This window comes from Panthera pardus, unplaced genomic scaffold (genome assembly GCF_024362965.1).
Source record: "Panthera pardus isolate Hobbes unplaced genomic scaffold, ASM2436296v1 HiC_scaffold_15, whole genome shotgun sequence".
Lineage (NCBI taxonomy): Eukaryota > Metazoa > Chordata > Mammalia > Carnivora > Felidae > Panthera > Panthera pardus.
In genome coordinates this window covers 69,904,630-69,918,917 of record NW_026526710.1, presented here as the reverse complement: position 1 = coordinate 69,918,917, position 14,288 = coordinate 69,904,630, and the positions used below count along the sequence as shown (strand labels likewise).

The following is a 14,288-nucleotide window of genomic DNA, read 5'->3' as shown; positions in this document are numbered from 1 at the left end:
ACTGATTGGGCTTAATAGCAGTTTGGATATTGCTAGAAAATATGAATGAACTTGAAGACATTGCAACAGAAACTACCTAATCAAAACACAGAGAGGAAAAAAATCCAAAAATAAAGCATCAATGAGCTATGAAACAATTTCAAGTGGCCTAATGTACATATAATTTGAGTCCAATAAAGAGAGAAGAGAGGAGAGAAAAGAAAGATTAGTTGGAGAAATAATGGTGAGAAATGTTTTAACTTAATAAAAACTACAAAAATAAGCTTAATAAACCGCAACCACAAGAAACATAAAACTACACCAAGAAGCCTCATAAACAAATGGCTCAAAACCAAATAAAGAGAAAATCTTTACAACAAGTAGTAAAAAAAACTTTTTAAATGTTAGTTATATACAGAGATAGATACAAATGGCATCAGATTTCTTGTTAAAAACAATGCAAATGAGAAGACAATAAACTATCATTTCTAAAGTACTGAAAGATACAAATGGTCAACGTAGAATTCTATACCAAAAAAATATCTTCCAAAGTCAAAAGCAAATAAAGATGTTTTCAGACATAAAGCTGAAAGAACAGCAGACCTTCACTACAAGAAATGTTAAAGCAAGTACTTTAGACAGAAAAAAAAAAAAAAAAATTATACCAGATAAAAATCCAGATCTATACAAAGGAATGAAGAGCAGCAAAAATGGTAATTACATAGGTAAATATATATGGTCTTTGTCTATTTAAATCTCCATAAAATACAACTGACTATTAAATAATAGTGATATTTAAGGTTTATAATATACAAAAATGTAAATTACAAGACAAAAATCGCACAAAGGCCAGGAAGTAAAAAATGCAAGTAAAACATTTTACAATTTTTATATTTAATGTTAAATGGTAGGGGCACCTGACTGGCTCAGTCAGTTAAGCATCCAACTTTGGCTCAGGTCATGATCTTTGATTGTTCAGAGTTTGAGCCCCGTGTCAGGCTCTATGCTGACAGCTCAGAGCCTGGAGCCTGTTTCAGATTGTCTCCCTCCTTCCCTCTCTCTCTCTGCCCCTCCCCGACTCACTCTCTCTCAAAAATAAACATTAAAAAAATTTTTTTAAATGTTAAATGGTAATAATACCACTTAAAGGCACACTGTGATAAGTTAAAGATCTATGTAAACTAGAAACTCTAAAATTGCCACTAAAATAACAAAAATTTAGCTTATAAGCCAATAAAGGAGATAAAGTGATATAATAAAAAAAAAATTCCATTAATCTGAAAAACAGCAGAAAAAGGAAAAGAAGGAACAAAGAACAAATGAGACAAGGAGAAAAAAGAGCAGAAAGATGGACTCAAACCTAACCATGTCAACAAACACATTAAATGTAAGTGGTTTAAACACTACAGTTAAAAAGCAGGCCATGTTGTCTATAAAGAAACACACTTTAAATGTAAAGATGCAAAATGGGTGAAAAGTAAAAGGATGGAAAAATATACACCATGCTAATAATAGTAACCAAAAAATGCTAAAATGGTTATATTATTATAAACAAAGTAGATTTTCAAAGCAAAAGCAAAAGATATTATCAAGGATAAAGAGATCATTTCATGAGACAAGTAAAAACAAAAAAAAAGTCAGTAAGAAATAACAATTCTAAAGGTTTATGTGCCTAATAAGAGAGATTCATAAAACATGAAGCAAAAACTAATATACAGATGCAAGGAGGAATAAAAAAAATCCACAATCACTGCTAGACTACTCAGGAAAAGAAAGAAAATTCATAAATTATAAATAACAGAAATGGGAGAGGGGATATCTTTTCAAATCCTACATATAGGATATTAAAAGAAAAATAAAAGAATATTAAACTTTTTGCCAATAACTTTGACACAAACTACCAAAGTTCACTCAAGATGAAATAATAATTAAAAAAGAAAAACATCTAAATAACCCTAATCTATTAAAACATCCAAATTTGCAGTTAAGACCCTTCCCATAGAGAAAACTCCAGGTCTACATACTTTCACTAGTGCATTATATCAAACAACTAAGAAATAGTATCATTCCTACACAAACCCTTCCAGAAAACACACACACACAAAAGGATAACATGCTAACTCCACCATTATACTGTTACAAAACTGAACAAAGAACATTAACAGAAATGAAAATTGTAGACCAAAATCCCTCATAAATGTAACAAACTCTTAACAAATTTTAGGAAATTATATCCAACAATCCAGTAGAAGAATAATTCATCATGACCAAGTGTGGTCTACCCTAGGATCACAAGGTTGTTTTAAAATTCAAAAGTTCATGTACTTTGTCTTAAGAAAGTAAAGGAGAAAACTCATTTGTTAATTTCAAAAGATGCAGAAAAACCATGTGACCAAATCTAACATCATAAAAAATTTCTCAACAAACTGAGAAGAGAAGGTAACTTCCTTAACATCCTCCTCATCTAAGAAGAACCTGCAGTTAACATCATACTTAATAAAGACTGAATGCTTTAACCCATGGTTGGGAACAGGCAAAGATGTCTACTCTGACTTCTTCAATTCAACATCATGCTCTAACTCCTTATCTGTGCAATAAGGTAAGAAAAATAAAATGCACTGTCTCAAAAGAAGTAAAATTGCCTTTATTCACAGATGACATTATTTTGGGCATATTCTCTGAAGAAAGAAGGGATAAAAATTGGTAAGTAACCACCCATGTTAGAAAGTTAAAAAAAAAAAGCCTATTAAATCCAAAGAATGTAGAAGAGCTGACTTCAGTGAAGTTGGAAAAAATATGCACTAGAAAGGATACACAAAGACACAGCGGATTCATTAAAATAACTAATAAGGTCCATAAGCCCCTGATGAGACTGATCGAAAAAAAGAAAGAAGATACAAATGATTAACATAAGAAATAAAAATGGTGACATCACTACAGATATTAAAGAAATTTAAAAGATAAGATATTTTCCTAGGACAGCAAATTTAAAAGAACTGGAAAAATCACTGACTATGAATTAATGAAACAGACACAAGAACAGAAAATTTGAAGTGTCCCATGACAATGAGAGAAATTAAACCCAGAATTTAAAAACTGCCCACCAAAAAAACCTCTAGATCTAAATCCAACCAATTCTGCTGCACATTTATGGAAGAGATAATGCCAATCTTATTCAAATTCTACCTGAAAATAGAAAAGGAGGAAAGATCCCTTAATCAACTTTTTGAAACTTGAGTAATGTAATACTTTATAAGGGCATCAGAAGAAAGGACAACTTTCTTCTGGGAAAAAAATTATATACATATATGTATATATATATATATATATATATATATGTATGTATATATATATATACACACATATATATATGTATATATACATACATATATATATATATACATACACACACTGCAACTATATAAGACAATAATGCATCACAACAGATTAAAAGGAAAAATTATATATTCATCTCAAGATAGAAAAAGCATGATAAAACCCAACATACACTGAAGATAAACACTTAGCAAAGGAATAATGGAGAGTTAATTTCTTAGAGATTACCAGTAAGAAGCATATGGGAAATATCAGAATTATGAAAGCTTAGACATTTTCCCTTTGGGAAAACATTGGGAATAGAAAAAGTATCCCATATGACTGTCCATATAATCCAACTAATCTACAAATAAAGTATTACAAACAATAGTTGCATTTAGCATGACTGCTTGATACAAGGTCAATATACAAAAATCATCTGCATTTCTGTGCCAGAGGCACAGAAAACAAAATATTCAATACCAGTTACAAGAATATTTTTAAAATCCATATCTAGGAATAAATCTAAAGTATGTAAGACCTCTACACAGAAAACTCTAAGAGTTAACATAGCTATATCAGACCTAAAAAAAATAGGAATAGGGCTGAGTTGAATATGTTAAATATACTGAATGAATGAATCCCACAAAGATACTAATTCTCCCCAAACTCATCTACAAATTCAATAAAATGGCAGTTGAAATCATAACAGGTTTTTGTAACAATTAACAAACTAGCTTTAAACTGACAACTGAGAAATTCAAAGAAACAAGCATAGCCATAACATGATTTAAGAATAAGGTGGAAAGACTTGATCTACTGAATACCAAGTTTTATTACAAAGCTACAGTAATTAAGGCACAAGGATACACAAGCAAATCAATGGGCACAAACAGTCCCAGGAACAAATCAAATCGAAGAATATTTAATGGGGGCGCCTGGGTGCCTCAGTCAGTTAAGCGCTCAGGTCATGATCTCATGGTTTGTGAGGTTTGTGAGTTCAAACCCTGCGTTGAGCTCTGCACTGTCAGTGCCTGCCTGGGATTCTCTCTCTCTCCAAGAACATTTTATTTATGCCAAAGGTGGCACTGCAAAGCAGTGGGGAATGAATCGTCTCTTTAATAAATCATGCTTGACTAATATGGTATCATATGGAGGAAAAAAACGAAACAGGACCCCTGTTTCCCTTTATACCCAGAACTGAATTCTAGGCAGATTGGAGATCTAAATAAAAAGGGGAAAACAAAAAATCTCCTAAGACAGAATGGCCTCGTGATATCAGGGTAACTTCTAAACAGGACACAAAAATATTAATCATAAATGAAAAAAAAATGTTATATTACATTCCACTGAAATGGAGAGTGCTGAATTTCAAAGATAGGCATGAAAGGCAAATAAATATTTACATATAACAGAGGGCTCATATTAAGGACAGTCACAGATCAACCCTTACAAGTCATGTTTTTAAAGACAACCTAATAGATACACAAGTTGGACAGGCACTTCACAAAAGAACATATAAATATGAGCAATATACATACAAAAAAGTGTTCGACCTTAATGGAAACTGGGGAATGTAAATTAAACATACGAGAGCCTACTATACACACACCAAGATGGCTAAAGTGAAAAAGATGGAAAATATTCAGGGTTGGCCAGCATATCTCACCGGTGGTGTATGGGAGTTCTTGCCCCATATCCTAGCCAATGCAGCATTTTCCATCTTTTCCACATTAGCCATTTTGAAGGATCCGTATTAGTCACTCACTTAGGAAGACATGACAACATCTGCTAAAGCTGAAGATAAACATATGCAGAAATCCCACTTTTAGTTATAGACACAACAGAAGTACTCATAAGGTACATTAAGATCCAAATGCAAGAATGTTCATGGAATTATTTATGAAAAACAAAAACTGAAAATAATTCAAATGGTTATTGATAGGAAAATGGAGAAACTGTGGTCTATTCATTCAACAGAATACACTACTCCAATAAAAATGAACAATGAAAATGAATAAACTTTAGTCAAATGCAACATCATCGATAAATCTCACAAAAGAAGCCAAATACAAAACGATACATAACTCCACGCCTGACTGAATTTATATAAAATTCAAAACACAGACAAAATTAAATAGTGTTTAGGGATTTAAACTTAGATGGGTATAACTATAAAGGAAAGAAAAGAAGGAATTTCCCAGAAGTCAAGATAGTAGTGACCTTTGGAAGGGGGCATATGATTGGGAGGGAACATACCAGCAACTTCTGGAGCCCTGGCAAAGTTCGATTTCTTGTCCAACGCCATAGTTACAAGAGTGTTCAGCATGTAAAAGGACTCACTGAGCTAGATATTTCTGTTCTGTGCACTTTTCTGTACATATATTTCACACATACACAAGTATAAAGCTGTCCAACCAAAACTTTTCTATAACACACAGTTATAATAGTTTACATCAAGTTTAATCAGAGGAAGGGCAACAAGAGGGGTGAATACGTAGGGTTGGAATAAAGGATGGGAGGGAGTTGAGAATGCGGGAGCTTTTCTTCCATAATGGGAAGCCAATAGACAAGTACTTAAACTGAAAAGCGGGCATATATTTAAAGACAGTAAATACTAAATAATAAGCTAAGAGAGAAAAAAGTACTTGTCCTAGGGAAGGGAAAAATTGTAGATAAAAAGTTGGAGGCCTATTGTTTATCTAACAAATCTTGTAGAACTATTCATGGACTCTTTAAACCCGAAAAAACAAAACAAAAACAAAACCTATGGAAAAAAGAAGACCCTGAAAGTCAGCATTTACAAGCAGAACCTTCAGCATCCCATCTCCTGCTCACTTCTTCACTTCTATCACATTCTGAGAGCCAGCATTAACGCTCGGCCTGAAGGGAAACTCTCAGCAGACCTGACCCCCAACTCTGGTTGCCTCATTTGCTACTCTTAAAATGAATATAAAAGATAATAATGGAAAAGAAACGCAACATTCACTTCCACCTCCTACTGAAAAAGAAAGCTATAGACAAAAGTTAAAGTATATAATAATGTAAACAAAAAGAAAGGATTTCCACTTGTGGATTACAAGGCATGAGCCCCTGGTAAAGAGCAGAAGAGCTACAGTATGAAAATGTGAATTTCAACATTTCTAAATGTAGTTTAAAAATAGGTATCACTTTTAAACTCAGCACACACAATTAACACACTAGTGTTGTCAAGTTAAGGTGCCCCTAATGCATAAAAATTAGGTCAAAGACAGTACAATAAAATTATGTGAAATATGCTCATTTATCAATTTCTAAATAAACCTGATTTATTTTTAACTGACACCTTAATTATCCACATTTACATCTGGAATATAACAACTTTTCTCCCTTTTAACAATGTGAGACAAACAAAATGTTATGATTACACATTAGCTATGCCTCCTGAGTTCCTACAGCTGAAATGTCAGGTCAATTACTTAATAAGATTTAATTTTACCTTGTTTAATCTGTCCTTGCACAATATTACTGGAAGTTGGAGGGGAACCCCTTGCCTTAGAAAGGTCTGGGGTGCTTGGTCGAGGTGGCCTTTAAAAAGAAGAAGAAAATATATATATACTTTCATAAATCTGAAACCATTTAAAATATTAAACTTCCTAGTCCCAAATGAATTGCAAAACACATACAGAACATTTTCAATTTACTTTTCAAAAACCAATGGTTTTTCCTGCGTCGTACCTATTAACATTTTCCTTTTCAAATTTCAATATATTAAATGATTAGCAAATATCAAGTAAAAGTTTGACAACTACAATCTGTGCTTTATGCTAGTTTAAGGAATATTTATGAATAGCTTAATGTGCTACCACTGACAAATAAATATCATAATTAGTCCTTCACTCTTCAATTAGCATGCTGAGATTTCAGCCCTTCCTCTATCACTGGTCAAACGAATTCGTGGAATACTTTGAGTTTAGAAGAATTCATCCTTAAAATCTGAAAAAGGAAGTAAGGCATGAGAAATCTTGGACTCCAGAGGCCATGTGTCTCATTTTGAATTCTAGCTCTACCACTTAACTACTTGTGTGACCTTGGACACATTACTTGACCTGAGTCTCAGTTTTCTTATCTGCAGTAAAAGGATAATAAAAGTACCTACCTTACAGGGTTAAGAGCATTAATGAGATAGTGTCTATAAAGTACTTGCAACAGAACCAGTTACAAGGTAAGTACTACTTAAGTATTTGATTTTTTAAAATTTCTCAATATGATCAACTCTCAATAAAGTATAATAAAACCAGTTTCAAAAGCAATCTTCATGACTTCTGGAAAATAGGTAATAGCAAATCAGGTTAGGCATTCCTGAAATACTAAAATAATACTCTCCTACAATTAAAAGCTGTTTTCTCTTTTCCAACTGAAAAATTCTGACCATACTTCTCACAAAATTCTGAAGCCAATTACTGAACACCTATCTTTCATTATATATGTCACAAAGAGAAGAAGCATTTCAAATACACATTTTGAATTAAGTATCAATGCAAACTTTAGGTAGCTACAATCCCAAGATTATATTCACCAAAGACCTAGTCTATAATTCACTCATTAAAGCTGAACTGATACCTACTCCCTTGTTCCAAAACTTTTTTGGAATAGCTACGTTGTATCTGAGTGAAGGTTAAACTGTGCAATTTTGTCATGCTTTAAATCATGCATATTGTGTTTTAAAATTTAAAAGGGAAACACTGAGATAATACAATAATGTTAAGGTGGGGAGAGCCAAAAAAATAAAAACAAACAGCGAGAAAAATAAAACAGGGTTTTTGTTTTGTTCGTTTTTTTGAAATGTGATAATAAAATCAGACTATCATGGTCACACCTGGTAGGACCCTTCTTCATATGATCACCAATAAACGTTGCGTTGGTCATACTCATTAACGTATTTGCCAAAGATATGATAGACAGTAGATGCTGGGTGGTGACGGCTCGGGACACTCCGTAAGTTCCCTTTCCTGCGCCCTCGGCTGCTGGCAGCTTCCTTCCTACTTCCGCTTTCCCATGTGATAGTTTACGAGCAGGCTGATTATAACCAGGAAGCATCAATGACATATGACCTCCTCGAGACAGGAGACCAAAAGATACTGTGCAATGGGGTTTCAGCATTCCAAGGCGATCAAGACAAACTTCATCCAGAACTTCATTTAAACCCCAGGCGTGAAGACAGGACATGAACAATTTTGCAGTGTCCATTGTTAAATTATATTCTAATAGGGTCAATGGCTTAGATTTGCTGGCCCGGTATTCTGGATCGCTTTCTTCCCTCCTCTGCCTCATTATCTCCTCATCCTCCTCTTCATCATCAAGGAGATGTTCCTTTATGTTCTCTTTGATGGTTTCTTTCACTTGTTGGAAGAGAACTGCTGCTCGTTTTCCAGTTAGAAAAGAGCCCCCTTTGTCTGAACTGCCAGATGCTTTTTGCAAATTCTCTGGGGAAATAAGCGCGGTATTCGGCCTAGAGGCTTCTTCAGTCAAGAGTTGAATAATCAACGCTTCCACATCAAAGAAAAGCACATGTATGTCCGGATCTGTTAGGTTTGTCTTTATTGCTTGAACCATCAGGGAGTTATGGGAATATTTAGGTAAATTCCCCTGCAATAAACATTTTAAAAAAATGGTTATAATATAAAACGTTTAATTTCATACATCCATTAATGAATAATAAATAGTGGAATCTGAATGCTTATCAAGCTGTCTTTTTAGGTACGTCTATCATTAAAAGCAACACACGACCTTTGCCAATCGGCAGCATGTAAAAGATATGAATTTATATGAGAACTTTATGCTGAAATAATTAGAAAACTGTCCATTTTTAAAACAAGAAAATTTTGTTATTAAGCAGGGAGTTTTTTTTCCTCAAAGAACAGACTAAAAATAGTTTCAATAACTTCTGTGCAAATTCTGTCTCTGGGAATGAACTACTGGTCTACCTGACAGAAGAGGCCACTTGTCACTCATGGCAACTCATCCCTTTAAGTTGCTGTATCATCAAATTCCACCTTCTTCTACTTTTCCTTCACACTCTCCCTGTTCACAGATTCTTTTCCCTCAACAGACAACGGGCTCAAGACTACCCAGACTCTAACAAAAAGTGCTATCCTTTGACCATGCCCCTCTCTTCCACTGATCTCTCTCCCCCCTACAGCCCCTATTTCCAAATACATGGAAAGGAGCAGGGTAATCCAAGGCAACTCTCAGTCCCACTCCTCCTCGAGCTCTTTGGAGTATCTGACATTGTTATTTTTGCTGGGTGAGTGACAAAGCATAAATCACAAAAATAAAAAGCTCTCCCAGCTTCCTGGAGAACACCTTCCCGGTTAGCCTTCTAATTCTGACCACCCTTCTCAGTCAGCTGCCTTGAAAACTCATCCTTCCTTCCACTTTAGGACTAACACTTGTATGCGGATGGCTCCCTAATTTCTATCAGCAGCCAGACCAGCCTCCTGGAGTTTTAATCCTCTAATCACACTGCTTGTATCTAGATGTCCCATAGCACCTCATCTTAATATGTGATGACCAGCCTGCCACTGCAGTACCTCCCAGACCATCAGTGGAGAATCATTCCCCTTCCATTGTGTTCCCACATCCAGACCCTTATTTTCTCCTCTCAGCAGGGTTCACTGCCCCTAGTCTCTCCTTATTCCAGTCCACCTCCCTGGAGGCACAAGACTTCTTTCTGATGCACAGATCCAATCACATCACTCTTCAGTCAAAAAGCTGCCACTATTATGGGTTATGAAGAGAATTGGAAAATACAGGTTAAAAACTAAGTCAAAATACAGATGAATAGATTTGATCTCAAGATGAGAAAGGGCTTTCTAAACATACTTAAACTTAAAATTCACTACTATAAAAGCAAGAGGCAAGAAACAGGAAGATGTGCCAAAAATAAGACTGATAGAGTTACATTCTATACAAATATTTCTTAAAATCAGCAAGAAAAATACTAATGCCCAAATAAAAGGGGAATACCGTAAAGATCAAGGACACCTCCCAGTAAAAGAAACAAAGAATCAATAAATATAGGGAAAAACCAGCTCAAACTAGTTGTCTGGGAAATAACCGTTAAAATTCAGCAAGTGGTGCTGGGAAAACTGGACAGCGACACGCAGAAGAATGAACCTGGACCACTTTCTTACACCATACACAAAAATAAACTCAAAATGGATACAAGATACCATTTATAAAATCAGCACACAGTAAACACTAAAAACTACTTAACTTAGCTACGAGTATAGTGAAAGTCAAACCCACATACTGCAGGCATGAATTTAAACAGGAAACTTCTAGAAGAGCAATGTGGCGAAATACACTGCAAGCCCTTAGACTGTTTGATCCAGTGCAGTTATTTCTAGAACCCGATCTTACATAGTCAGAAATACAGACAAGGATTGATGTACAAAGATGCTCGGTGAAATGGTAGCCATTATTTTAAATTGAAACCTAAGTAATCTAACAATAAGGAAACAGGTAAATAATTTAAGGGTAGCCATATAACAGAATAAATACTGCAATCACTACAAATCATACTTTCTGGGCACATTTAACCACATGACAAAATTTCCTGTTCCAATTTTAAGTGAGATAAAATTATACACACACATACACACACACACACACAGTATGGTTCTGATTTCATTTTTTTAAATTTATTTATTTTAAGGGAGAGATCACACATGAATGAGAAAGGGACAGAGGGAGAGACACAGAGAATCTCAAGCAGACTCCAGGCTCAGCACGGAACCTGACAGGGGGCTCAATACTACCACCCTGGGATCGTGACCTGAGCTGAAATCAAGAGTCAGACGCTCTAACGACTGAGCCACCCAGGCACCCCTCATTTCATTTCTTTAATGCTTAAATATGTATTTGAGCATGGTGAAAAACACTGGGAAGAAATACATGAAAGTGTTAGTAATAACATTTTGTGATGGAATTACAGAATATCTTTTCTTTACATTTCTCTATATTTCTTAAAAGGTATATAGTCATATATTATTTTCATAGTAACATTTTGGGATGGAATCACAGAATACTATTTCTTTATATTTCTCTATATTTGTTACAAGGTATATAGCCAATATATAGGATGCTCATAATTAGAAAACAAAACTCTAGGAGGAAATACAAAATCTTTCAGCACAATATTCAAGGCCCATTACAGTTTGACACTGAGTACTTTTCCAGCTTTGACAAATCGGCTCCAGCACCATAACCACGGTCCCTCCCCCATTATTCCCATTATTCCTTTTATTTATTCCTTTACCCAAAATATTCTTCTTTGTTCTATTCTAACCCCTGTTCCTCCACCAAGCCCCGAATTCTCCCAAGGAAAGTTACTTCGCAATGAATTCAGTTCCCATGACACTTTATATCTACTATACGTCATTAATGTGTACGTCTTGGCTATATTGCTGTAATTATTTTATATATTTACACTTTCCTGTATTCTATGGGAACTATGTTTTACTCATCTTATGTAACCTGATCAGAGTACCTAGCAGAATGAACAAAGAACATTAAAAAAAGTTGATAAAATTATTTTAAATTGTTAATCTACTCTTCTATCATAAAATTGTAACAAATCCCCTTTAACTCGTCTCTCTTCTTTCTCCATCCTTCTCCCATCTGACTATGTTTCTTTCTAGCTGAAGGGGCTTCGATAGTGTTTTATAACCCAAGGATACCATCTTTGCAAAGCAAAAACTTCTCTGCAAAGCATAAAGTGTCCTCCAAAATATACTACTGCTCCTCCAATGTCATCTCTAACCACAACCCCTATTATCTTCTACCACAACCCAATTAAACCACTTGAACCTTCCAGAACCATGCACTTTCGAGCGTTTGTACCTCTGCACCGTTCGTGCCAGGATGATGCTCTTTTCTCATTCTCCTCACAGCCCCTCAAGTCCTACTTTAGCCACCCTTCAAGAAGCATTTCCCAGATGTTAATTAGAACTACTGTGGTGATCATTTCACAATATATACAAATATCGAATCATCACATTGTAAACCTGAAACTAAACTAATGTATGTCAATTATACCTCCATTAAAAAAAAATCTTAAGAAGTCTCAAGTGGCTGCTCTTCCAAAAATTATTTCCATAATCATTACTAATTCTGCCTCCTTTGTTTAAACCTCTGTTCTGAACTGAATAATGTTCAAAGGAAGGTAGAAAATAAACGTTATTTCTACATTGCACCCTAAGAACCTACAGAGCATAAGTAATATAAATTTATATTATACAAAAGATGAATTTAAAAAATCAAGACTGTCTCGGTTTCAATCCTGTATTTAATTCGCTATGCATTTGCCTATGTTTGTGCAAGACCCTGGAGATACAAAAACGAATGAGATGATTTTGTAGTGATGAAACTCACACCTCACAGTTAGACCATGGCGTGTAAAGCCGCTATGACAACGTAGTAAGAACGGTGCCATAAAGAAAGGGGACTGCAAGGTACGAAAAGGGACAACAGAGAAAGTACCAACTCTACCTGGGGTGCCCAGAGACAGCCTCTCTGAAGGGGTGACTTGAGCTACATGAAAGAACAGAAAGATGGCAAAATGTGACAAAGGGCCAAGGCAGGGCACATCACAGGATGGATACTGATGAAGCCCCAGATGACCAAGATGAAGAAGGCACAGGACGGTTCACTTAGAGCTCAGAGGTCCACACTGAGGCTGCTGAACTTTGTCTTGCAGGCTCGTGAGTCATTAGAGCATGCTTTTCTCAGAATCATCACGGTTGCTTGTTGAAATGCAGGTTCCTAGGACTGCTACCAGGCCTACTGAATTAGTATGAATAGACCAGAACAGATCGGAACCTGCCTAATGAGAACCCCAGACAACTTGATGCAGTATAGTTTGAGAACTATCATCTAAAGCCTTTAAAAGAGTAGAATAACATGACCAAATTTAATTTTATAAATGTTCATCCACCAGCAATGTTGGCAAAAAAGAAGCAAGACCAGAGTCATGAATATGAACTGGGAGGAAGCAGAAGCCAAGCAGATGAGGGAACATAAAAGTATGCAACAATACCGAGAATGCAGAAGGTGGGATGGGTTGAAGAATGTGCACATTACCCTCTTATTCCTAACACCGCTGTACTTGGTATTTGTTTTTCAAACGCTGAGTGTCATGTCAAACACGATGCTTAATGCTTTGTACCTACTGACATTAATTTGAATGATGCATAAAGTTATTTATGATACATTATACCTAATATATTATTGATAGGAAAATTATTATTAATATTGATAGCTACCATATACTAAGTTGTCGCTTATGGCCCAGGCACTAGGCTAGGCATTAGGTTCATTCTATCAGGGAAAAAGGTAAAATATCATCTTATATTAGCATGAGTTAGACACACATGACACAATATATGAGGGAATAGGTAATAACAACATCAGGCACGAAGAGCCCCCCACAGTACATTAGTAAATACTGTCTTTCCAGTAAAGATCTATAAAATTCAAAATACAAAATAGGAGAAAGAGGGATCATTACTACCAAAGAATATAAAACCAAACATGTTTGCTAAGGAAATTATTGAGGCGGCAAGAGTGGCTTGAAGAAAAAAGAAGGCAAGAGTGAGGACATGAGATCGGCTTTTAAGTTCTCTCCTCTGATGTCAACCACCTATGTGCCCCTTTCAGCACCCTGAGATCCGCCCTGGGATCTCCACTGAAAGGTTTTCTAGTGTCTGGTACCATGATATCTAGATGTGATTGTGTGCATCTCCTCTTATCGCAACCTCTCAGTGCTGCTGATTGTGTCATTGTCACAAAAACTGTACCTAAGAGCAATCCACAGTCAGAAGAAGAGGGTAAAAGAAAAGAAGAAGGTAATAATAAAAGCAGAGGAGAACAGAGGGAGATGGAAGGAACGAAGGAGAAAATGACTCATCCCCTAAGTCCTGCATATGACCTGTAATACCTGACATCGGATT

At 35.4% G+C, this 14,288-nt stretch overlaps 1 protein-coding gene across 5 annotated transcripts in view; it reads right to left on the bottom strand.

Annotated features, from left to right (window-relative positions):
* Nucleotides 1-14,288, bottom strand: part of WDR7 (WD repeat domain 7) — a 352,075-nt gene that overhangs the window by 241,516 nt on the left and 96,271 nt on the right. For all 5 annotated transcript variants that reach the window (XM_019463951.2, XM_019463944.2, XM_053902762.1 and 2 more), the window contains 2 exons: nucleotides 8,153-8,922; nucleotides 6,773-6,861 (listed from right to left, as the gene is read on the bottom strand). In XM_019463951.2, the coding sequence (XP_019319496.2) occupies nucleotides 6,773-6,861; nucleotides 8,153-8,922 (859 nt within the window). The remainder of the gene's footprint in view (nucleotides 1-6,772; nucleotides 6,862-8,152; nucleotides 8,923-14,288) is intronic.